This window comes from Neoarius graeffei, chromosome 8 (assembly GCF_027579695.1).
Source record: "Neoarius graeffei isolate fNeoGra1 chromosome 8, fNeoGra1.pri, whole genome shotgun sequence".
Lineage (NCBI taxonomy): Eukaryota > Metazoa > Chordata > Actinopteri > Siluriformes > Ariidae > Neoarius > Neoarius graeffei.
The window spans coordinates 85,357,103-85,382,668 of NC_083576.1; the positions used below are offsets into that span (position 1 = coordinate 85,357,103).

At 41.8% G+C, this 25,566-nt stretch overlaps 1 protein-coding gene across 1 annotated transcript; it reads right to left on the reverse strand.

Annotated features, from left to right (window-relative positions):
• Window positions 1-1,968: 1,968 nt before the first annotated feature.
• cav2 (caveolin 2) lies at window positions 1,969-16,548 on the reverse strand. Its single transcript, XM_060928411.1, has 3 exons — window positions 16,288-16,548; window positions 12,746-12,933; window positions 1,969-5,674 (listed from the first exon to the last, which is right to left on the reverse strand). The coding sequence occupies exons 1-3, from the start codon at window positions 16,444-16,446 to the stop codon at window positions 5,515-5,517; spliced, it is 507 nt and encodes a 168-aa protein (XP_060784394.1). The 5' UTR covers window positions 16,447-16,548; the 3' UTR covers window positions 1,969-5,514.
• Between the last annotated feature and the right edge of the window lie 9,018 nt (window positions 16,549-25,566).

Genomic DNA, 25,566 nt, shown 5'->3' on the forward strand with positions numbered 1-25,566 from the left:
TATGTTGCATAAGTTATAACACCCATCCTGTTTTCATGAGAGTCAACCCACAATCAATGAAGTCAAATCAGTCTTAGTTGAGCAAGTCGGTAACAGCATTTCTTACTTTCACCATAAACTTTTATTTAAATGACTTTGATCTATAGCTGTAAAAGGCCTTGGCTTTAAAACTGGTTACCGCAGTGACATCACGCACTCAGGGCTGGCTGGCTCAGCGGGGCAGCTCCAATGCCAACTTTGCCATTGATTTTAACTCTCAAACACACACACACACACACACACACACACACACACACACACACACACATATATATATATATATATATATATATATATATATATATATATTATTCCCATTTATGCAGCATACAAGAGTCAAGGATGGAGATACTATCCACTCAGAAATATATTTTAAAATAAAGGTTCTGTGTATCTCCTTTAAGGTACAAAACACTTAAGTTGTCTACTGGTAGTGTGCATGAGGCAAGGGTTAGGGTTAGAAAACTAATAGTATACCTAGAAGTGTATTTGCAGTATACTTCAAAACTAAAAAGTGGACTAGATGTATATAACCAGTAACTAATAGTATATTTCCAGTACACTATGAAGTATATTTTAGTAAACTAAAGAGTGGACTACAAGTGTAGAACTAGTAAACTATTAGTATATAAGTTTACTTGTGGTATACTTGCAGTACAAAATAAAAAATACTAGTTGCATACTCAAAGTTTATTTCTCTTAGACTTAAAGTATACTTTTTATAAACTGAAAGTGGGCCAATTTAGTCCCAAGAAGTATTAGATTAGTTTACTACAAGTATACTGTAAGTACATTGATATCAATATACTCGGTACACAAAAGTATACTTAAGGAAATATACTTTAACTTTATTTAAGTATACTTAATAAAATGAACTTGAAGTATATTTCTTTTTGATTAGGGACTTCATACTTCATTATATTCCAAATCTCATGACTCGATGACCAGATAGCATTAAGCGTTAATCCACCTTCATGACCACGCCCCTGTTGTGTAATATTCAGCGTACACCTGTACGCAAACAACCCAAGGCTGAGCGTTTTACCGTATCACTCTTTCACATCTCAGCCCTCGGGCTAAAGAGCTCTTACTTCAGCACATCAAACACTGATGGAGGTTTGCTGCCTGCAGCGAGAGTGAGTTACGTATTTATCCTGCAGTCACAGCTGAGGAAAACAAAAAAAAACCAAGAGACAAGGACAAAAGAACAAGAGTATCTCATCTCATCTCATCTCATCTCATTATCTCTAGCCGCTTTATCCTGTTCTACAGGGTCGCAGGCAAGCTGGAGCCTATCCCAGCTGACTACGGGCGAAAGGCGGGGTACACCCTGGACAAGTCGCCAGGTCATCACAGGGCTGACACATAGACACAGACAACCATTCACACTCACACCTACGCTCAATTTAGAGTCACCAGTTAACCTAACCTGCATGTCTTTGGACTGTGGGGGAAACCGGAGCACCCGGAGGAAACCCACGCGGACACGGGGAGAACATGCAAACTCCACACAGAAAGGCCTTCGCTGGCCACTGGGCTCGAACCCAGGACCTTCTTGCTGTGAGGCAACAGCGCTAACCACTACACCACCGTGCCGCAGAACAAGAGTATCATGTCAAAAAAAAAGACCTTTTGTTTAGTGACCAGAGTGACTTGTGCTCTCTCAGGAGGTTTGCTCGGGATTGTTGCGACATTACATCATTGGATAGGGTGGAGGGTGGAGGGAGGAGGTGGTGGTGGTGGAGTACACCTGAACGCTTCGTGTTCCAGTGCACAAACAAGCTGTCCTTTCTTTCTGAATGGCGAGTAAAACACACACACACACACACAGGTTCGAAAGCAGGCGGTATTACAAGCGCATTTTTTGCAAGGCAAATTGACTGGAAAATAAAACACAGTACGCGTTAAAATAAATCATTACACCATCTGTTTTTTTTTTTTTTTAATGTTAGGACAGCCATGTGAAAATAACTCGAACTATTAATTTCAGAAACATCACAAAAAAATCATATATTTGATGCTGAATACTGCAAATATTGTGTTATCGTGTAAATAAGGAATGAACTAGCCTCGAAAACTGTCCCAGTGTGACTTATTAGCTCATCTGTCCATCAGGCCGTTGCCATGGCGAGGTGTCCGTCGAATCGTACCTCCTCTGTCGGTTCTCCACGGATTTGCATTCCGAGTGTTTTGTTCGAAAGAACTCATGACTCCACACAAAACTTGGTCGTTGTTTTGCAAATTTTTGCTAACGAGTTCATAATCAGGCCAAATTAACAAACACCTCTCATTAGAATTGTATCTCCTCTCGCAGTTCCAGTTCTGATGGGTGTTTTGGGTCGTCGAGGAACAGAACTTGGTCATTTGTTTGTTGATCTTCCTGTTGTCAACAATTTGTTTACAGCTTTGTTTATTTTCAGTTAAATCGTGTCTCTTCCGTCCATCAGTTCGCAATGGATTTCGGTTCTGATCGTTTCGTTTGAAGGAACTTGACCTTCTGAAGAACACTCGGTCGTTGTATTGTCAATTTTTTGCGAACAAATTAATGAGGTCAACTTCACACATTTTCTTCTGACTAGAATTGTATCTCCTCTCTCATTTACCCTGCGATTTCAGTTCTGATCGATGTTTTGGATTGATCTTCTCTCGGGGAACAAAATGTAGTCTTTTGTTGATGTTCCTGCTGTAAACAGTTTGTGGTGGAGGTTGGTCCTCTCTCTCTCACGTCGTCACATCTCAGTCCTGTTTGATGTTTTGGTCGTCATGGTGGTTTTAATGGCAGGACAGATGAGCGACTACGTCCTTGACGTTCTGGTTCCACTTACACCACATCCATTTGGTCAGTGAAAGAAGGAATTGTCGTATTTTTAATCCATTTATAGTTACATTTAATGTCGGGGAACATCTGCAAAACAACCTAGCTCTTGTTCTCACTTCCGTTATAGCAGCTGTAAAGAATCTTTCCATCACCAGCTGTTCATTATTCCTTTCTTTTTGAGTTAATAAGATTTAAAACAACAACAACAATGTGGCTTGTTTAGACAAACTTAAAATGTAAAACTTCTTCTTCAGCTTTACATCTGATGTCAAAAAACAGCACCTACGCTCCAGACTCTGTCCTTAAATGCTAACTAAACATCGTCTTACGGAAAATGTTATTATTTTTTAATCCGTTTACATGAAGCGTGCACTGTGACTGACTTATTTATAATGAAACATACTCTATAACCTATCAGCGCATTACTAACTACTTATTAACCAAGCGTGAGATTTTTACGGGAAAATATCAAACCGCGGTCTTGACAGTATGGACCGAGCCATTTATGTCTTATATATATATATATATATATAAATTGACGGTCATTATAGTGAGGCATGACGCTGCTTTCAGTCACATCATATTTGTAACGTAGTCGAGTCACGCGTGCAGAATAAATGGCTCGCGGTTTCAAAACTGAATTTCTGTTAGCGGTTTCTGAACGTTCTTCATTCGTTGCTCATTTCTTGAATAACTCACTGACTCTTGTTTGTCTTTTGGCTGTTTTTGATTTCCGATTCATCTTTTTTTTTTCGTTTTGGTTTTGTTACTTCGCAGCGATTGCACCAATTGACTTCAAATTTTCACGGTTGGTGGGCAATGGTTTGTAGATTACCAGATTAAATTTTGGGGGTAATCAGGTCAAGGTGAAGGTCAAGGTCACCAGAAACGTCAACCTTTTGGTCAAAATAACATATTTTCCATTATAACTCAAAAACGGTTGGCGATAGACAGATGTTTACTATTATGAGCGTATAGGAACTCCCATATGGCCTTTCATTTGGCACTTTGACCTTGAGTGACCCTGAAAGGTCAAACTCAAGGTCATGGATTTTCAGAGTGCTCTAACTTGAAAATGGTTGATGGTTGACAGATACACTATATTGCCAAAAGTATTTGCTCACCTGCCTTGACTCACATATGAGCTTAAGTGACATCCCATTCCTAATCCATAGGGTTCAATATGACGTCGGTCCACCCTTTGCAGCTAGAACAGCTTCAACTCTTCTGGGAAGGCTGTCCACAAGGTTTAGGAGTGTGTTTATGGGAATTTTTGACCATTCTTCCAGAAGCGCATTTGTGAGGTCACACACTGATGTTGGACGAGAAGGCCTGGCTCTCAGTCTCCGCTCTAATTCATCCCAAAGGTGATCTATCGGGTTGAGGTCAGGACTCTGTGCAGGCCAGTCAAGTTCATCCACACCAGACTCTGTCATCCATGTCTTTATGGACCTTGCTTTGTGCACTGGTGCACAGTCATGTCGGAAGAGGAAGGGGCCAGATCCAAACTGTAAAAACAGTCTGCATGCCTAGGTGCTTGATTTTACTGTATACACCTGTGGCCATGGAAATGATTGGAACACCTGATTCTGATAATTTGGATGGGTGAGCAAATACTTTTGGCAATATAGTGTATTTACCGCTATCAACTTATAGGAAGTGCCATATGGGCTTTCATTTGGCACCATGATCTTTGACCTTGAGTGACCTTGAAAGGTCAAACTGAAGGCCATGGGTTTTCAAAGGACTATAACTTTAAAATGGTTTGTGATAGCCAGATGTTTACCGTTATCAACATATAAGAAGTCCTATATGGGCTTTCAGTTGCCGCCATGAACTTTGACCTTGAAGGACTTTGAAATGTCAAACTCAAGGTCATGGATTTTCATGGATAGGACTATAACCTGACAGCTGATGATTGAGAAATATTACCATTATCAACATATAGGTATGAAATAAGTGCTGCCGGGCGAGGTTTGTTTTGCTTGGCAACAGTTGTTTTTGTTTGTTTTTTGCAACATTGAAAGCCAGCGCCTTGGAAAGTAAGAAAGTCCGTAATGACCCGCGGGAATTCATTACGGGAAAATTCTACCCGCCAAGGAACCAATCAGAGCTCATGATTTTACTGGAAGTAGCTCGTGCCGTATAATAATATAAAAGTAATAATCAACACCGTCTGACCAATCGGATTGGAGAATTCAACAGTGCTGTAAGTCAACAGTAAATCAGATATAAATATGAACTAATACAGGAAACAGGAAGGAAGTCGTCTGTGTTTTCAAAAGCCAGCTTCTCAAAAGCATGTCTGTATTTCCATACACATATAAAACTCTTCTCATGTGCAATACAAAAGATTAAACGTATATATTTATGTTAAATATCGATTTAAATCTGCGTGAAAGTATTTGACCGAATGATACTGTTCAGTAGGAGTCACAAATTGGATGTTAAAGCGTAGAAACACGTCCCTGTGTTGCGTAGACGTTGAGTCGTCTCAGCAGGTTGTGTTTACTTTAAGCGTACGTCTGATCCCAGGCCAAAGCAAACACATGTGATGGAGCTGAACATGAAGAGAACTCAGGTGTGATTGATTAGGTCTGGGATCACCTCCAAAACGAGAACGCGTCATCAGGAACGCGTGTGCAAGGCGACGGATTTTAGAGCACGTCAGGTTTGCAGGTCTTGACGTTGATGGAGGACAGACAGCTGCTGGCACTGAGGAACACCGGCCTCAGGAACGTATCCATCAGGCTGGACCACATCACCTGGATGGAGGGCAACATCAGCATGCAGCTCTGCACCAGCGGCATCAGCACCCTACACACACACACACACACAATTTGTTTATCAGCACACTATATTCCCACAATCTACTCCAAAAGTGTTGGCACCCTTAGTAGAAAGGTCACAATGATATATTTTTTTAACACGCAACAACTTACCATTATTTCTCCAAAAAAATCCTAGTTTTAATCTAATATTCATGTGATGAATATGCATCTCATATAAATATGATGTATCATGTAATATATAGTGTTTTTTTATTTTTAATAACTATTTCCTCTCATAAATATGTGGCAAAAATAACTGTCATCTTGAAATCTTTTTTTTTTTAAACATACCCAATCATTTCTTTCAAAAAAAAAAAAACAACCAAAAAAACATAACATACACAGTACTGTGCAAAAGTCTTGGCACCCGATTTTTTTTTTTCACACAAACTTTGTTATAGATTTCTATTTTCTGACTTCGACATTTAGAAGACATTTAAAGAAAACATAATGAAGGCTGATGGGTTTTGGTGCAAAATGAAGACGCGAGTGTGACAATCAAAGTGTCCAGAAGAACTGTGGCTGGTTCTGTAAGATGCTCGGTAAAACCTACAGCTCATTTCCTTATATATATATATATATATATATATATATATATATATATATATATATATATATATATATATGGAGAACCAAAACCGTGACATAAATCTCTATCTGTCACTCATGAGGAAATCGATGAGTGAGTTGTTTTGATAACTTTGGGTACTTTTTGTTTGTGAATGTGTCGATATTATAAAAATAAAATTACATGTTGGCTTGAAGATATGAAGTTTATCTTCTCATGTTGAAACGTTTGCCTTTTTCAGACGAAATATTTCGCGGATCTGAGTGACATATTTCAATAATATTGGCTGGCTTTTTTTCGTGGTATATCAGATATATTCCATTCAGCTAGCATCACACTGAATAAGTCGAAAACAAGTAGCTGAATGGAATATATCTGATAGACCATGAAAAACCCTAGCCAATATTATTATTATTATTATCTCATCTCATCTCATTATCTGTAGCCGCTTTATCCTGTTCTACAGGGTCGCAGGCAAGCTGGAGCCTATCCCAGCTGACTACAGGCGAAAGGCGGGGTACACCCTGGACAAGTCGCCAGGTCATCACAGGGCTGACACATAGACACAGACAACCATTCACACTCACATTCACACCTACGCTCAATTTAGAGTCACCAGTTAACCTAACCTGCATGTCTTTGGACTGTGGGGGAAACCGGAGCACCCGGAGGAAACCCATGTGGACAACATGCAAACTCTGCACAGAAAGGCCCTCGCCGGCCACGGGGCTTGAACCTGGACCTTCTTGCTGTGAGGTGACAGCGCTAACCACTACACCACCGTGCCACCTATTATTATTATTATTATTATTATTATAATACATACTGTACACACTCTCTTCATATCAGCATTCTCGAAGGCCAACACTAGTTTACCCGCGACTCAGTGCTGTTAGCGCAGCAGTCCAGTCACCTTCCAGCCGGTGTTCATCAGTAGTTTTAGCGAAGGCCAACGCTAGCACAGTCAAGCCAGTGCTATCTATTGAGAGCAAGTAGCACAGGCTAATGACCAAGAAACTAAGATTTCTGTCTCCAGACTCTTCTTCCATGCTGCACACTCACTGGAGTATTTTTCACTCAGACTTACTGTAAGTATTCATTTCCCTGTGTAATTTACTGAGTTACTTTTAAAATCAACATCGACAGCTACACACAACGGAGCGACCTGGCAGCCAAAATTCTCTCAAAATCTTCCATATTTAGTAAAGCGAAGCAAACCTGGCGGCAATGTTTGTTTACAAATTGTCACAGTTGCTCGCTAGCGCGGAAGGTTTACACCTTTGACGTGTGACGTCATGTTGTCTTGACAACCATGCAATATTGTAAACCATATTCATTCAAAATCTGTTTAAAAGAAATATTAATATGATTATTAAATAGTCGGCACGGTGGTGTAGTGATTAGCGCTGTCGCCTCACAGCAAGAAGGTCCGGGTTCGAGCCCAGTGGCCGGCGAGGGCCTTTCTGTGTGGAGTTTGCATGTTCTCCCCGTGTCCGCGTGGGTTTCCTCCGGGTGCTCCGGTTTCCCCCACAGTCCAAAGACATGCAGGTTAGGTTAACTGGTGACTCTAAATTGAGCGTAGGTGTGAATGTGAGTGTGAATGGTTGTCTGTGTCTATGTGTCAGCCCTGTGATGACCTGGCGACTTGTCCAGGGTGTACCCCGCCTTTCGCCCGTAGTCAGCTGGGATAGGCTCCAGCTTGCCTGCGACCCTGGAGAACAGGATAAAGCAGCTAGAGATAATGAGATGAGATTATTAAATATTCAAAATATAATCAATGTTTCTTGTAAAATAAAACAATACCTCTCGAATTCCAGATATAGAATTACACCGGAAAAAAACAACCACTTAATTTTTTAACGTTTGAAAAACTACAGTCGTGATACATTTCAGCTCAGGATTCTCATTAAACGTGTTATATGTATTTTTTGAGATATTTATTTTTACGCATTTTCAGAACACATGCCAATAGTTATAGAGTTGACTCTTTGGAAAAGCTATAACACGATACAGTTCAGCTTCAGAGTTGTTTTTGTCTCTGTGCACTGTGTTTTATTCACCATAACACCGTTTCCTTGTTTGGCGCTCACACTCGTACCGCTACACTCCAGCTGCACGTGTTTCCTGCTTGTGCTACTAACTTTTATGTCATGCATTACAGGTGCTGCAGGAACACAGACCTCCATAAGAAGTCTTTTTACCTCGTCGTGCTGTGTTTATAATACCTTAACTCAAAGTAGGAGGAGCTTAAATCGACAAATTAAAGGGAAAACGGTGTGAAGTCTATTAATAAGGTGTTGAGCGTTAGGTGGACACGAGGTCTCTGGTTGAAGGTGAATTATATCCTCATCACGAGCCCATGTGTTCTGTAAATAGGGGCGGAGTCATCCAGGAAGAGACCACACCCATGAGGATAGAAAGGTTTCCTCAGGGGATAAAGATGATCAGTCAGGAACTTTGTATTGATTTGCAGTAGCGCTTCTCTCTGAGCGGATAAGTCAAACCAAGTCAGAATAATAAACTTGATAGAGTGTGACTAAAGTCACAGTGATTTGTGCTCGCTGTTACAAACCGGGACGTCTGGTCACCGTACCCTATAGATCCAGAACGGTAAGAGACAGAGAATGACGCTTAGTGAGGAGAAGTTGCACCCTGCCGCCCTGAACAAAATAAATTAAAAAAAAAGATTGAAAAAATCATGAAAATTGACAGAGTTATAAGTGATTGAAAAAAATTCCATTTTTCATGGATCATTCCGGATTAGTGATCCAGATCAGCACCAAAAGTCATAGCAACGTAATTCAGCCCAGAGGTGGTAATAATAATAATAATAATAATAATAATAACAACAACTAGACAGAGACTGTGAGTAAAGTCACAGTGATTTGCACTAGCTCTTACAAACTCGGGACGTCTGGTCACCGTACCCTATAGATTTGAAACGGTAAGAGATAGAGAATGATGCTTAGTGAGGAAAAAAGCCCATTTTTTATGTCTCGTTCCGGATTAGTGATCCTGATCAGTACCAAAAGTCATAGCAATGTAATTCAGCCCAGAGGTATTTTTCATGTGAAATTTGATGATGACTGGTTGAAAACTGAGGGAGAAATAGCGTCTTAAAAACATTAGGATAATAATAATAATAATAATAATAATAATAATAATAATAATAATAATAATAATAACTAGATAGAATATGTGAATAAAGTCACAGTAATTTGCGCTCCCTGTTACAAACCAGGATGTCTGGTCACCGTACCCTATAGATCTGGAACGGTAAGAGATAGAGACCAACGCTTAGTGAGGAAAAGTTGTGCCCTGCCGCCCTGAACAAAATTTAAAAAACTGATTGAAAAAATCATGAAAATTAACAGAGTTATGAGTGACTGATGGATCGTTCTGGATCAGTGACCCAGATCAGCACCAAAAGTCATAGCAACGTAATTCAGCCCAGAGGTATTGTTCATGTGAAATTTGGTGATGATTGGTTGAAAACTGAGGGAGAAATAGCGTCCTAAAAACATAATAATAATAATAATAATAATAACTAGACCGAGACTGTGACTAAAGTCACAGTGATTTGTGCTCGCTGTTACAAACCAGGACATCTGGTCACCGTACCCTATTGATCCAGAATGGTAAGAGATAGAGAATGATGCTTAGTGAGGAAAAAAGTCCGTTTTTCATGGATCATTCCGGATCAGTGATCCAGATCAGCACCAAAAGTCATGGCAATGTAATTCAGCCCAGAGCGATTCTTCATGTGAAATTTGGTGATGACTGACTGGTTGAAAACTGAGGGAGAAACAGCGTCCTAAAAATGTTAGGAAAATAATAATAATAATAATAATAATAAAGTAGAAAGATCCTGAGTGAGAGTAAAAATTTGCGCTACTGCTGCTAGCACAAATTAATCATAAATCATAAATAATTGCCCCCACAGCATAATCGAGCCACCAGTTCCTCTTCAATTTCTCTGCTACATGATTCAGTGTCTAAAATTCTTCACTTCACCATAAATAGCAAAATGATTACTCATATTGTTCATGTTATTCAGACTGTATTAGTCACATCCCACTGCTAAAACCCTGATAAACAGACCTCCTGATCTTATCATCCCTGTTTTCCAAAGCTACTCGTTTCGAAGCTTTGAGACAAACAGCCTTGTTGCTAGTTCCCACATGTTCTACCCAGAGCAAACAAGGCTACTTTTTATACAGTATTTACTCAAGGACGCTGATTACACAGAAAGAGTAATCCAAAACCAAAGCACGTCAACTCAGATAACTTCTACTTGCCTAAGTGTGCTAATGCTAACTGAACAAAACAAGGTTATCGGGAAGCACTGAGACATTTAATATGATGTCTTTGTGCAATACGGTGGAAAAGACAACGACATGGTTCTGTACGTCAACACATAAAAGACACTGTATGTCAGAGATCAACAAACCATTCCACAGGGTCGAATTAGGAACCCTCAGGGGTCCGTGAAGCTTAAAACAAGCTGGGTTTGTGATTTTCTAATTTTGTTAGTGATTTTTGAAGGCAAAATGTGGATAATGTGGAATTGAGTGATTATTTTCATAACAGTGGGTTCTGTAGGTACCTCACTTCAGTAAAGAGCCCAGATATTATTGTATAATGTGAATGTAGAAGGAAAAAAAAAGTCATAAGTATAATTTTTGGTCAGTTGTTGCTTCTAAAGAATCAAATTCTAAATGATAATTGAAATAAATAATATACTTCATTGCAAATACAGTGGATTGCAATAGTATTCGTGATCTCTTCTATATTTTGAAGCATGGTGGTGGGAGCATCATGTTGCAGGCTTGTAGTATTCAATTCTGACTTGTGCCCTAATTTTTAGGACTCGTGACTCGACTTGGACTTGAGCGCTGAGGACTCAGACTTGTGCATTAACTGCATTTGGACTCGTAAATTGGAGACGAGGATTCAGATTTTTTCTTTATTTTTTGTAACACGCCATAATAATTTGGCATAAGATATTTATATCTACATTAATTTTTATACTAATTTTGTGCAAGAGAATGCACATTCACCTGTTCATATGTCATGTTCAGGAACAAACTAACGTTAATGGGGCTAAAATGCCTGGAGAGAACGCCGCTAGGATTGTCCACTTTACTTCTACAGACTTCTCGTGCGGTGGGAAAAAATGCACTGCTGTGTGTTCCATATGTAGAAGAACTATCGAGGAGACGACGAGGACAACCTCGAACTTCAATCGTCATTTGGCGAGACTCCACCCAGAGAAGGAAGTGACACGCTATGTTCATTGCTCTGTTGATAGTGGGCGGGGCTTGCTGAGCGATGAACTGGCTAGTGTTAACCCTCTCTCATGTTATTTGGCCTGTTGATAGTGGGCGGGGCTTGCTGAGCGATGAACAAGCTTTTTATCTGTAGACTATTAACTAAAATGGGGCAGTTGAGCAAGAACGTTAGTCCAACACAGTAGCAGAGACGCTTTCACATAAAGGCAGCAACAGACACTGTCACATGGTGCCGTTGGAGTCTTGTTCTCAACTCGGACTCGACTCGAAAGTTTCTTTAACGACTTGGACTTGAACAATGGGGACTCGAGACTGGACTTGGACTCGAGGTTTAGTGACTCGACTACAACACTGTCATATTGAGAGTGTCCATTGGCTTTCCTGACTAATCCCCTCTTTACTTCATCACTGAATTTTTCTTGGATGGACTCCTCTAGGCAGATTCACTGTACGCCAATGCCATATTCTTTCCATTTTTTGTTAAAAATAAAGCATTTAATGGACGCATTTTGTGTGCTGGTTGTTTCGTTTGTTTTCAAGCAAACTCTGGGTCCTATCAGGAACAGGTTTATTTATATGAGGTCATGTGACCAATTAATTGTACTCAGCTCAGCTAATTATACGACTTCTGATGGAAGTTTCACAGCAATGGGGTGAATACTTATACACTCGGGAATGTCTCATCTCATCTCATTATCTGTAGCCGCTTTATCCTGTTCTACAGGGTCGCAGGCAAGCTGGAGCCTATCCCAGCTGACTACGGGCGAAAGGCGGGGTACACCCTGGACAAGTCGCCAGGTCATCACAGGGCTGACACACAGACACAGACAACCATACTCGGGAATGTTTACATTTTTATTTGTCAATAATTTTTCAAACTATTTTGATTTTTCTCCCCCATTATGGGTTATTTTTGTGTAAATTTATCACATAAAAGCTCAATTAGATAGCGCCATTTCATTTCTAAGTTATAACACAAAAAATGTGGAAATGTTGGGGGGGGAATAATTATGAAAGCCACTGTATACAACATATTTCTGATTTTTCTCTCCGTTCCTTCCTATACTTTTTTTTGCCTAATGCTCTTTATCTCTATGGCCCTCAGCCAAGGCAAACATGCTGCCAGTGTCGCTGTCGGAAAAAATGTGCCCCAAAGCAAAAATAACCTTTTAACAATTCAAAAGCTTCGTCTCATTACCAAATATGTATACAGCTGAGGATGGCGAAAACAAGGCCTGCCACGAAGGCCATCGGGATCGCGAGCAGCGTCGTCAGGACTCGGTAAAAGACGAACTTTATGAGCTCGAAAAGAGCATGGCTGCCGATCCACACCGAGTCGAGGCTGTGTATGGAGCTGGGTTCGCCGATCAAATCCTCAAAGTCCACCTGGAGAGGGAACGGGAACAGAGAGAGGATTCAGAGCTCAGTAATAGAAGTTCTGGGTCGCTGCGTGCAATCAGGTGTCCGTCCGAAACATTCTATAGCAAACAGTCATTCATCAACTAATGTCTGGCTTTCTGTACACCATAACATGATGTGAAAATAATAAACAATCAGCAGAGTTAATGGAACTTAAAACCTTTAGTGGTATGCAATGGCATAGTGTGTGTATAGATGTAACAGAAGTATGTATGATGACATAGCCATGACCTAATGGTTTGAGAAGCAGAAGTGCATATACGTAATAGCGTAGTGTGTGTATAAATGGAGCAGAAGTGTGTATGATGCTGTAGAGTGTGTATAGATATAACAGAAGTGCGTATAATGGCATACCGTGTGTTTAAATGTAGCAGAAGTGGGTATATACGTAGCAGAAGTGTGTACAGATGTAGCAGAAGTGTGTACGATGGCATAGCGTGTGTATAGATGTAGCAGAAGTGTGTATAGGTGTAGCAGAAATGTGTACGATGGCATAGCATGTGCATAGATGTAGCAGAAGTGAGTACAATGGCATAGCATGTGTATAGCTGTAACAGAAGTATGTATAGGTGTAGCTGAAGTATGTGTAGCAGAAGTGTGTACGATGGCATAGCGTGTGTACAGATGTAGCAGAAGTGTGTACAGATGTAGCAGAAGTGAGTACGATGGCATAGCGTGTGTATAGATGTAGCAGAAGTGTGTATAGCTGTAGCAGAAGTATGTATAGGTGTAGCAGAAGTGTGCACGATGGCATAGCGTGTGTACAGATGTAGCAGAAGTGTGTATAGATGTAGCAGAAGTGTGTATAGATGTAGCAGAAGTGAGTACGATGGCATAGCGTGTGTATAGATGTAGCAGAAGTGTGTATAGCTGTAGCAGAAGTATGTATAGGTGTAGCAGAAGTGTGTATAGATGTAGCAGAAGTGTGTACAGATGTAGCAGAAATGTGTATAGATGTAGCAGAAGTGTGTATAGATGTAGCAGAAGTGTGTATAGATGTAGCAGAAGTGTGTATGATGGCATAGCGTGTGTACAGATGTAGCAGACGTGTGTATAGATGTAGCAGAAGTGCATACAGATGTAGCAGAAGTGCGTACAGATGAAGCAGAAGTGTGTATAGATGTAGCAGAAGTGTGTATAGATGTAGCAGAAGTGCATACAGATGTAGCAGAAGTGTGTATAGATGTAGCAGAAGTATGTATAGATGTAGCAGAAGTGCATACAGATGTAGCAGAAATGCGTACAGATGTAGCAGAAGTGCGTACAGATGTAGCAGAAGTGTGTACGATGGCATAGCGTGTGTATAGATGCAGCAGAAGTGTGTATAGATGTAGCAGAAGTGTGTATAGATGTAGCAGAAGTGTGTATAGATGTAGCAGAAGTATGTATAGATGTAGCAGAAGTGCGTACAGATATAGCAGAAGTGTGTATAGATGTAGCAGAAGTGTGTATAGATGTAGCAGAAGTGTGTATAGATGCAGCAGAAGTGTGTATAGATGTAGCAGAAGTGCATACAGATGTAGCAGAAGTGTGTATAGATGTAGCAGAAGTATGTATAGATGTAGCAGAAGTGCATACAGATGTAGCAGAAGTGCGTACAGATGTAGCAGAAGTGCATACAGATGTAGCAGAAGTGTGTACGATGGCATAGCGTGTGTATAGATGCAGCAGAAGTGTGTATAGATGTAGCAGAAGTGTGTATAGATGTAGCAGAAGTGCATACAGATGTAGCAGAAGTGTGTATAGATGTAGCAGAAGTGTGTATAGATGTAGCAGAAGTGTGTATAGATGTAGCAGAAGTGCGTACAGATGTAGCAGAAGTGCGTACAGATGTAGCAGAAGTGTGTATAGATGTAGCAGAAGTGCGTATAGATGTAGCAGAAGTGCATACAGATGTAGCAGAAGTGTGTATAGATGTAGCAGAAGTATGTATAGATGTAGCAGAAGTGCGTACAGATATAGCAGAAGTGCGTACAGATGTAGGAGAAGTGCGTACAGATGTAGGAGAAGTGCGTACAGATGTAGCAGAAGTGTGTATAGATGTAGCAGAGGTGCGTATAGATGTAGCAGAAGTGCATACAGATGTAGCAGAAGTGTGTATAGATGTAGCAGAAGTATGTATAGATGTAGCAGAAGTGCGTACAGATATAGCAGAAGTGCGTACAGATGTAGCAGAAGTGCGTACAGATGTAGCAGAAGTGCGTACAGATGTAGCAGAAGTGTGTATAGATGTAGCAGAAGTGTGTACAGATGTAGCAGAAGTGTGTACAGATGTAGCAGAAGTGTGTACGATGGCATAGTGTGTGTATAGATGTAGCAGAAGTATGTATAGGTGTAGCAGAAGTGTGTACGATGGCATAGCGTATGTATAGATGTAGCAGAAGTGCGTACAGATGTAGCCGAAGTGTGTACAATGGCGTAGCATGTGTATAGCTGTAGCAGATGTGTGTATGATGCCGTAGCGTGTTTGGATGTAGCAGAAGTGCGTATAGCTGTAGCAGAAGTGCGTATAGCTGTAGCAGAAGTGCCTACGATGGCTTAGCGTGTGTATATAATTCTCCCATCCCTTTCATTGTAGATGGAAAATTCAGAAAAAATACTATTTCTTGGTCAAATCCTGATAAGTGTGAAATGTAGGGTGATTAATAACAAACGACTGGAACCCTGGAATAAACACTGGGCTTCATCCATTTCATTCATTCGTTTTAATTTATGAGCACGTTGGTGATTTTTATACACATTGTGCAAGGATGCACATCTACACTCCAGAATCATAAACACAAAACTCGGTGGAATATTTTAATTTAAAATATTTGTGAATCTTATAATTGATTTCCAAAGGAATATCCAGGAGGTCCGATAAGTCCAGAACCATAGGGTGGGTCGGTTTGTTTATTTATTTACAGAACATGATGTATGTGAGCCAAGAAGAACAAATCCAAATCCCTCCTCACAGGAATGTACCTGTTCAGAAAGACAGTAGACACATCCAGCAGGTTGCACATCAAAGCTTTGGGTTTTATTGAGTTATTCATGTGTCTCCTGTGATGCTGGACTTATGGGACATTTTGTTTATTCTAAGAGCTCTAACAGTTCACTGGGTCTTGTTTAGAGCAGAACAGATGAGTGTTGCACTGGAAAGAAATGCACATCTTGTCTTTAGTGGAAAAATAAAAACTATGTGCACCCTGATATTGAGTTTAATGATCACATCACTTGTAATGCTCTCGCCTGTTCAGTGTATGGAATGAAACCCCCTCCCAGCTCGAAGCTCTCAGTAATTCTGCACATCTGTATCACACTCACATCTGTATCACTCACCTTTAAGTGCGCGTTGATGTCTCGTGGGTCCCGGTGCAGTGGCGGCGCGCGCGCGCTCTCTCTCTCTTTCTCTTTTTTAAGAATGGGCTCGATCGTGCTGTGAAAAACATCTTCATCCATGAACACGCACGTCTCCGCTTTCTCCTTTTCGAGTCCCATCTTTCCCGCTTTCCCCTTCTCTCCCCTTCTCTCCGCTTCCCCCTTTCAGATAAATCCAGGAGACGCGGCGCGCGCTCGGCACTCTGCTCGCGCTTGCCCGCAAAGCTCACTGCGCGCACACGTGAAGCGCGTGCACGCGCTCTGTTGAACCACAGGCTACCAAAACTCTCAATAAACCATGACTTCCTTTATTATTAATTTTTTCTTAAGTGTGAACCTGTGAACTGTGAACCTTCAACATTTTGTGCCGGACCCAAGAACTGAAAGCCTTCAACATTCAGTGCCAGACCCATTAACTGAGAACCTTCAACATTCAATGCTGTACCCAAGAACTGAGAACCTTCAACATTCAGTGCCGGACCCCAGACCTGTGAACCTTCAACATTCAATGCTGGACCCAAGAACTGAGAACCTTCAACATTCAGTGCCGGACCCCAGACCTGTGAATCTTCAACATTCAGTGCCGGTCCCAAGAACTGTGAACCTTCAACATTCAGTGCCGGACCCTAGACCTGTGAATCTTCAACATTCAGTGCCGGTCCCAAGAACTGTGAACCTTCAACATTCAGTGCCGGACCCTAGACCTGTGAACCTTCAACATTCAGTGCCGGACCCCAGACCTGTGAACCTTCAACATTCAATGCTGGACCCAAGAAGTGAGAACCTTCAACATTCAGTGCCAGACCCAAGAAATGTGAACCTTCAACATTCAGTGCTGGACCCATTAACTGAGAACCTTCAACATTCAGTGCCGGACCCCAGACCTGTGAACCTTCAACATTCAATGCTGGACCCAAGAACTGAGAACCTTCAACATTCAATGCTGGACCCCAGACCTGTGAATCTTCAACATTCAGTGCCAGTCCCAAGAACTGAGAACCTTCAACATTCAATGCTGGACCCCAGACCTGTGAACCTTCAACATTCAGTGCCGGACCCAAGAACTGAAAACCTTCAACATTCAGTGCCAGACCCATTAACTGAGAAGCCTCAACATTCAATGCTGCACCCAATAACTGAGAACCTTCAACATTCAATGCTGGACCCCAGACCTGTGAATCTTCAACATTCAGTGCCGGTCCCAAGAACTGTGAACCTTCAACATTCAGTGCCGGACCCCAAACCTGTGAATCTTCAACATTCAGTGCCGGTCCCAAGAACTGAGAACCTTCAACATTCAGTGCCGGACGCCAGACCTGAACCTTCAACATTCAATGCTGGACCCAAGAACTGAGAACCTTCAACATTCAGTGCCAGACCCAAGACCTGTGAACATTCAACATTCAGTGCTGGTCCCAAGAACTGAGAGCCTTCAACATTCAGTATTGGACCCAAGAACTGAGAACCTTCAACATTCAGTGCCAGACCCAAGAAATGTGAACCTTCAACATTCAGTGCTGGACCCATTAACTGAGAACCTTCAACATTCAGTGCCGGTCCCAAGAACTGTGAACCTTCAACATTCAGTGCTGGACCCCAGACCTGTGAACCTTCAACATTCAATGCTAGACCCAAGAACTGAGAACACTTCAACATTCAGTGCCAGACCCAAGACCTGTGAACATTCAACATTCAATGCTGGTCCCAATAACTGAGAACCTTCAACATTCAGTGCTGGTCCCAAGAAATGTGAACCTTCAACATTCAGTGCTGGACCCATTAACTGAGAACCTTCAACATTCAGTGCCAGTCCCAAGAACTGTGAACCTTCAACATTCAGTGCCGGACCCCAGACCTGTGAACCTTCAACATTCTGTGACACACCCCAGACCTGTGAACCTTCAATGTTCAATGCTGGACCCAAGAACTGAGAACCTTCAACATTCAGTGCCGGACCCCAGACCTGTGAACCTTCAACATTCTGTGCCACACCCCAGACCTGTGAACCTTCAATGTTCAATGCTGGACCCAAGACCTGTGAACCTTCAATATTCAATGCCGGTCCCAAGACCTGTGAACCTTCAACATTCAATGCTGGTCCCAAGAACTGAGAACCTTCAACATTCAGTGCCGGACCCCAGACCTGTGAACTTTCAACATTCAATGCTGGACCCAAGAACTGAGAATCTTCAACATTCAGTGCCAGACCCAAGACCTGTGAACCTTCAACACTCAATGCCAGTCCCAAGAACTGAGAACCTTCAACATTCAGTGCTGTTCCCAAGAACTGTGAACCTTCAACATTCAGTGTTAGACCCAAGAACTGAGAACCTTCAACATTCAGTGCCAGACCCAAGAAATGTGAACCTTCAACATTCAGTGCTGGACCCATTAACTGAGAACCTTCAACATTCAGTGCCAGACCCAACAACTGATAACCTTCAACATTCAATGGCGGACCCATTAACTGAGGACCTTCACCATTCCATGCAGGACCCAAGAACTGAGAACCTTCAACAATCTATGCAGGGCCCAATAACTGAGAATCTTCAACATTCCATGTAGTACCCATTAACTGATAATGTTTACCCATTAACTGAGAGATGTTTACTGGCTTCATGGCTTTCTTAAGAAGTTCTACTTGGAAACTTTTCTGGAAGGTTCTGTGTTCTTGGGTCAACAACAAGAAGAACAAGAAGCCTTTATTTATCACACGTACACTCAAGCAGTGAATTTCCTCCTCTGCATTTAACCCATCTGAAGCAGTGAACACACACAAACACCCTGAGCAGTGGGCAGCTATACTACAGCGCCCAAGGAGCAGTCGTGGGTTAGGTGCCTTGCTCAAGGACACTTCAGCCCAACCTCAGGCCATGACTGCCCCATGTTAACCTAATCACATGTCTTTGGACTGTGGGAGAAACTGGAGCATGCAGAGGAAACCCACACAGACACGGGGAGAACATACAAACTCCACACAGAAAGGCCCCCATCAGCCACTGGATTCGAACCCAAAACCTTCTTGCTGTGAGGCAACAGTGCTAACCACTACATCACCATGCTGTCCTGCATGGAATGTTGAAGGTTCTCAGTTCTTGGGCCCAGCATTGAATGTTGAAGGTTCTCAGTTCTTGGGTCTGGCATTGAATGCTGAAGGTTCTCTGTCCTTGGGTCTGGCATGGAATCGTGAAGGTTCTCAGTTAATTGGTCCTCCATTGAATGTTGAAGGTTCTCAGTTATTGGGTCTGGCACTGAATGTTGAGGTTCTCAGATCTTGGGTCCAGCGTGGAATGCTGAAGGTTCTCAGTTCTTGGATTTGGCATTGAATGTTGAAGGTTCTCAGTTAATGGGCCCTCCATTGAATGTTGAAGGTTCTCAGTTCTTGGGTCCAGCACTGAATGTTGAAGGTTCTCAGTTCTTGGGTCCTGCATGAAATATTGAAGGTTTTCAGTTCTTGCATGGAATGTTGAAGGTTCTCTGATTAGAAGCGGTCATCCATTTCCACAAATTGTCTCCATATTTAAACTGTTTAATGTGTCTAATGCTCAAGAAATGACTGAAAGTGACCATCATTAAATATGCAAGAATATAGGAAGAATATAGGTGTGATATGCAAATTAGGAACAGCCCCCATGTCGTTCTGTTGTTTTAAATTGGTTCCCAAATATCTAATTTTACATTTGCTTGCATTTGTGACAGTGTGGAATTTTAGTATCAGTTTTAATCTTACACTTATATATATATATATATATATATATATATATATATATATATATATATATATATATATTGGTTGAGTGAAAGATGAAAACGACGTCCTGGGATTAACTGCATGCTGATGGTCAGAATTTCTCAAAGCAGGAATTTGTCTGATTCTTAGCATTCGGAGAACATGGAATGGACCATGTGGTTCCACATGTGGTTACAGTTGACATGACAACTGCTCTGCTATCTTAAATGCAAATCACCTCTACAGTATATTACAGCTCTGATTAGCTGAGCATTACCGGTCTATGATCTGATTTCTGGATGATGAAACTCATCCCGTAATGACATCCTTTCTTCTGGACTTTAATGTTCTCTGTCTGGAAATGTTACTTTGCTTTCAGCAAAGAGCTGAAAAAGTGTTAAAAATGAGAAAGACTACAACTACGTTAGAGTACACATCATTTTGTTTTGGTCCACTAAGCGTTGGGAAAGCCATAGCATGAAGGTTAGAGAAACAGCTTTGGGAACCAAAAGGTTGCCGGTTCGGGTGGCACAGTGGTGTAGTGGTTAGTGCTGTTGCCTCACAGCAAGAAGGTCCGGGTTCGAGCCCCGTGGCCAGCAAGGGCCTTTCTGTGTGGAGTTTGCATGTTCTCCCCATGTCTGCATGGGTTTCTTCCGGGTGCTCCGGTTTCCCCCACAGTCCAAAGACATGCAGGTTAGGTTAACTGGTGACTCTAAAATTGACTGTAGGTGTGAATGTGAGTGTGAATGGTTGTCTGTGTCTATGAGTCAGACACAGACAACCCTGTGATGACCTGGCAACTTGTCCAGGGTGTACCCCACCTTTGCCCGTAGTCAGCTGGGATAGGCTCCAGCTTGCCTGCGACCCTGTAGAACAGGATAAAGCGGCTAGAGATAATGAGATGAGATGAGATGAGATGAGATGAGATGAGGTTGCCGGTTCAATTCCCAGGGACCAGCAGGAATGGCTAAAGTGCCCTTGAACAAGGCACCTAACCCCTAAGTGCTCCCCTGGCTGCCCACTGCTGGGGGTATGTCAGGGTCTTGTTGGACATTGTACACTCACTGGACACTTTAATAGGAACTTGTTCTTGAGTCTAAGATCCCTGTGCTTGATTGCAGGAGTGGAACCCAATGTGATTTTCTGTTGCTTACTGAGATACTTTTCTGCTCACCATGGTTGTAAAGAGTGATTATATGAGTTCCTATATCGCTTCCTGGCAAAAAAAAAAGCTTGAACCAATCTGTGGTGGGTTTCCCAAAAGACTCTTAACGCTAAGAGCATCTTAACTAGGAGAGAGAGCATTCATTGTGATGCTTGCTCTACCATTTAATGATGATCTTTGTGCTATGATGCTTTTGGGAAACCCAACCGTGTCCATTTTCCTCTGACCCTCTCTTATCAACAAGGCGTTTGTTTCCACTCACAGAACTGTCGCTTGCTTACTCACTCTATGTTTTTTTTTGTTTTTGGCACCATTCTGTGTAAACTCTAGAGACTGCTGTGCGTGAAAACCCCAGGAGATCAGCAGTTTCTGAAATACTCTAACCAGTCCATCTGGCTGAAACCAACACCCATGCCACAGTGAAATAAGTCACACTTTGAGATCACGATTTTTCCCATTCAGATGTTTAAAGTGAAGATTAACTGAAGCTCTTGATTTGTATCTGCATGATTTGATGCATTGTGCTGCTGTCGAGGGATTGGCTGATTAGAGAACCGCATCAAACATCAGGTGGATGTATGGGTGTTCCTAATAAAGTGGCCAGCGAGTGTATATGAAGAACATTGCTTTAATTGTATTGATTTGATGAGCTATTAGATATTGATATCCCAACTGGTCACGACAGACACGTACATATGCATTATTATTGGCATTTCTGTCGGTGACGGTTCCACAATAGGTGTGTCACGGTCTTCAGCTGTGGTGCTTTGCTGTCAGAAACTAACCCACAGTTTATCCTGGGGGATTAAACACTGCATTGTGTCAACACTGAGACCAGAACGCTTCTCTCTCTCTCACACACACTGACACACAACTGTTTTGCTGTCATGAGTTAGAAAGACCTTTCTCGTTTTTCCATCCCTGCTTCCAACACAATGAGCTTACTGTGTGCACCTTCATCAGTTCGTTGTAGAGAACCTGAAATACCAAAAGGTCCAGGAGTGGATGGATTTCCTGAATGGAAAGGCCATAATGTGAGAAATGGTTATTTTTTATTTCAAAAAGCACTCAATCTGTCCAAAGAGTGATAAATACTTTAATAAAAATTTAGTTCCTCACGCAAATTAAAATAGAAGTGGTGCGAAAAACAATAAAACATCGAGTGAGTGAGTGACAGTTCTGTGGGTGGAAACAAATGGCTTGTTGATAAGAGAGGGTCAGAGGAAAATAGACAGATTGGTCTGAGCTTTTTTGCCAGGAAGGATATAGGAACTCATATAATCACTCTTTACAACCGTGGTGAGCAGAAAAGCATCTCAGCATGCAACAGAAAACAGAAGAACACATTGGGTTCCACTCCTGCAGCCAAGAACAGGGATCTTAGAATCAAGAACAAGTTCCTATTAAAGTGGCCGGTCAGTGTACTCATATACAGCATTGTTAATATAAATAAAAGAACGTTCATCAAATTCCAGTGTCATATTTTAAGAGGCGGAGCCTAGATGCTTGGTCTAGCTTGTGTAAAGTTACTAGTAAAAATATAACCATGAAGTTACCAAATTATTAGCATAGACGCAACCTGTTGACCCTCCAAAATGGCCGCCTCCATTATGTTCTAACATTCAGCTTGACGGTGATGTTTAGTTCATGTTCATCACGTCTGTATGACATCACTGAGCAACTGGGCGTGGTTTGAGATAAGACTTCCATTACTCACTTCATTATTAGCTAAATTAGCCTCATAGCGCCAGAGCAAAACTAAACACTGAACATGTTAGTGTTAACTACTGAATGTTTCTACGACAGAGCTGATGAATGCTTGATTCTGATTGGTCAGAAGGTGTTGATTCATCTTCTATAACAGCAGCTTTGACAATCGTTAATAGTCTGGTTCTAATACCCAGATGTAGTGTATAGTCTGTAAGGTCCTGCTCACACTACAGCAATCACGATGGGTTTGCGAATACTTGGTGATGAAAAATTGGTAGCATCGTCACCAATTGTGTTTGCTGAGCTTCACGAGTTGATTTTTTGGTGTGTCTCCACCTCGTGAGTAACCGCAAGTTAGCCAAGTGTCTGCCTCTCGACCAGGTGATCACAAGTTCTACTCACGTTTGGGTGATACCAAAGACCATCGTACAAATGGTACCTGTTGCCATCGGGCAAGGTACGCTGCAATACAGATGCGAGTAGGGCGTCAAACTCTTGCGGTTACCAGAGGGCTAGGCCCCCACTGTAACCCTAGCTATAGAATAGATGAGAGGCTGAGTGCTATAGAAACGGAGATTGATGCCGCACCCATGCACCTCAAAAGCTAGTTAGTACTGGGACAGGAGACTGCCTGGGAAGACCAGATCCCAGTGCAGGAGGGACTCTGACTTTTCTGCCTTGTGAGTGGCCAAAAACATTGTGAAAAATGTCATTGCATGCACTGAAATTTGGTGGTGATGTTTTCGTCAGCAAACTAAGCTACGAATACCTGCAGATGGGTTTGGGAATACTTCCCAAAGCTTGGGGAACCTTTGCCAAGACCCTTCAGATGTATTTGTCTTGAATCTATATCCCTGATGCTCGCAGGGGCCTTGGAGACACAGCAGCAATGTATTGCCTAACCTTCACCAAGACTTGAAAAGTGCATTTACATTTGGCAATCCTTCGCTGAGGTTCTTAACTAGTTGGGCGAAGGGTTCTTGAATATTCATCAAATGTTTGTTGACATGGGTGGCACGGTGGTGTAGTGGTTTGCACTGTCACCTCACAGCAAGAAGGTCCTGGGTTTGAGCCCATTGGCCGACAGGGGCCTTTCTGTGCGGAGTTTGCATGTTCTCCCCGTGTCCGTGTGGGTTTCCTCCGGGTGCTCCGGTTTCCCCCACAGTCCAAAGACATGCAGGTTAGGTTAACTGGTGACTCTAAATTGACTGCAGGTGTGAATGTGAGTGTGAATGGTTGTCTGTGTCTATGTGTCAGCCCTGTGATGACCTGGCGACTTGTCCAGGGTATACCCCGCCTTTCGCCCGTAGTCAGCTGGGGTAGGCTCCAGCTGGCCTGTGACCCTGCAATGGATAAATAGTTATGGATACTGGATGGATGGACGAATGTTTGTTGATGGTTAGATGACACATTTGTGATTGTCGGTGATTGGTTGGTGCTGATGTCACACATTGTTGAAATCTATTGAGCAAGGCATTGGAGATCATTCTCCTGCAAGATGCTGATATGTACAGAACCCTCAAGCATGCTTCTTAGGAAAAATGACAGGTAGATCTCCTCAAAAGAAAAGGACCAAGTGTTTTCCTGCTGTGTGACCACAACTTTTAATTCGCCTGTACAAAGTACACATTGCCACTTAAATGCTTCTTTTTCATTGATAAACCATCGCAAAGCATCACGAGCTGTAGTGTAACCGTAGTTACAACTTAAGACTCATGGAAGGAGCTTCCAGTGTCAGTAACAATCAGAATATAAAAAAAATATATATATAACTTCGCTTCATTACACAACCTCGCTGTTGATCATTTTCCTCCAACATTATGACATGGAGAGGAGAGGTTTATACTTTACTTGTGAATGCTGATGTTTATAGATTTGAACCTCATTATTGAGGATGTAATTCCTGATTTCTCATTTAAACCTTACAGCTTGATCAGCTGTTTGTTTTGTCTTTCTCTGATGTTGTCGTGGTTTCTGATAATCCTGATAATCTTCATAGGAATCAGCTGGAGGTTAACATTCCCTCAGAAAACATTGTTCCCGCTGGATTGATCTGTGTGTTTGGAATGCAGCAACAGGCTTCCTCTTGCCTGATACGGATGAAAACAGCGGTATCGGTGAAGTCTTCAGCAGCTGCGACTTCCTGACAGAAAAAAAAAAAACCACACACACTCATACAGTGATCTCATTAACATTCACATAAGGACATTAGTGACATCATTGTGTACATGTCTCAGGAATGTACAGCCACCAACGATGGTCAAGTGTTAGGCCACGGATGAGACATAACACCCTGATATTTTGCTGAATTATGCAACAAATTCTGCAATAATGACATCAATGAGATAAACAAGGCCATTTTGTGCTCCAGAAATATCCTTTCCTGCTCAAATGAGCATTGACTAATCATAACATAACAGGAGAATGGAAGCCTGCATCAGATAGCAGATCGCCCAGATATCAACTTTATCCGTCACTGATTATGGAGAAACCTGTACATATGAATCCAAAATGCTATTTCAACAGAATTGCAAGTGTATTAAGCTAGCATTTAGGCAAAAACATGACTGCGGCATTAACAGGAAATACTTTGAGTCCCAACATTAAAAGAGCTTTTATTAGATTCAATTATAAT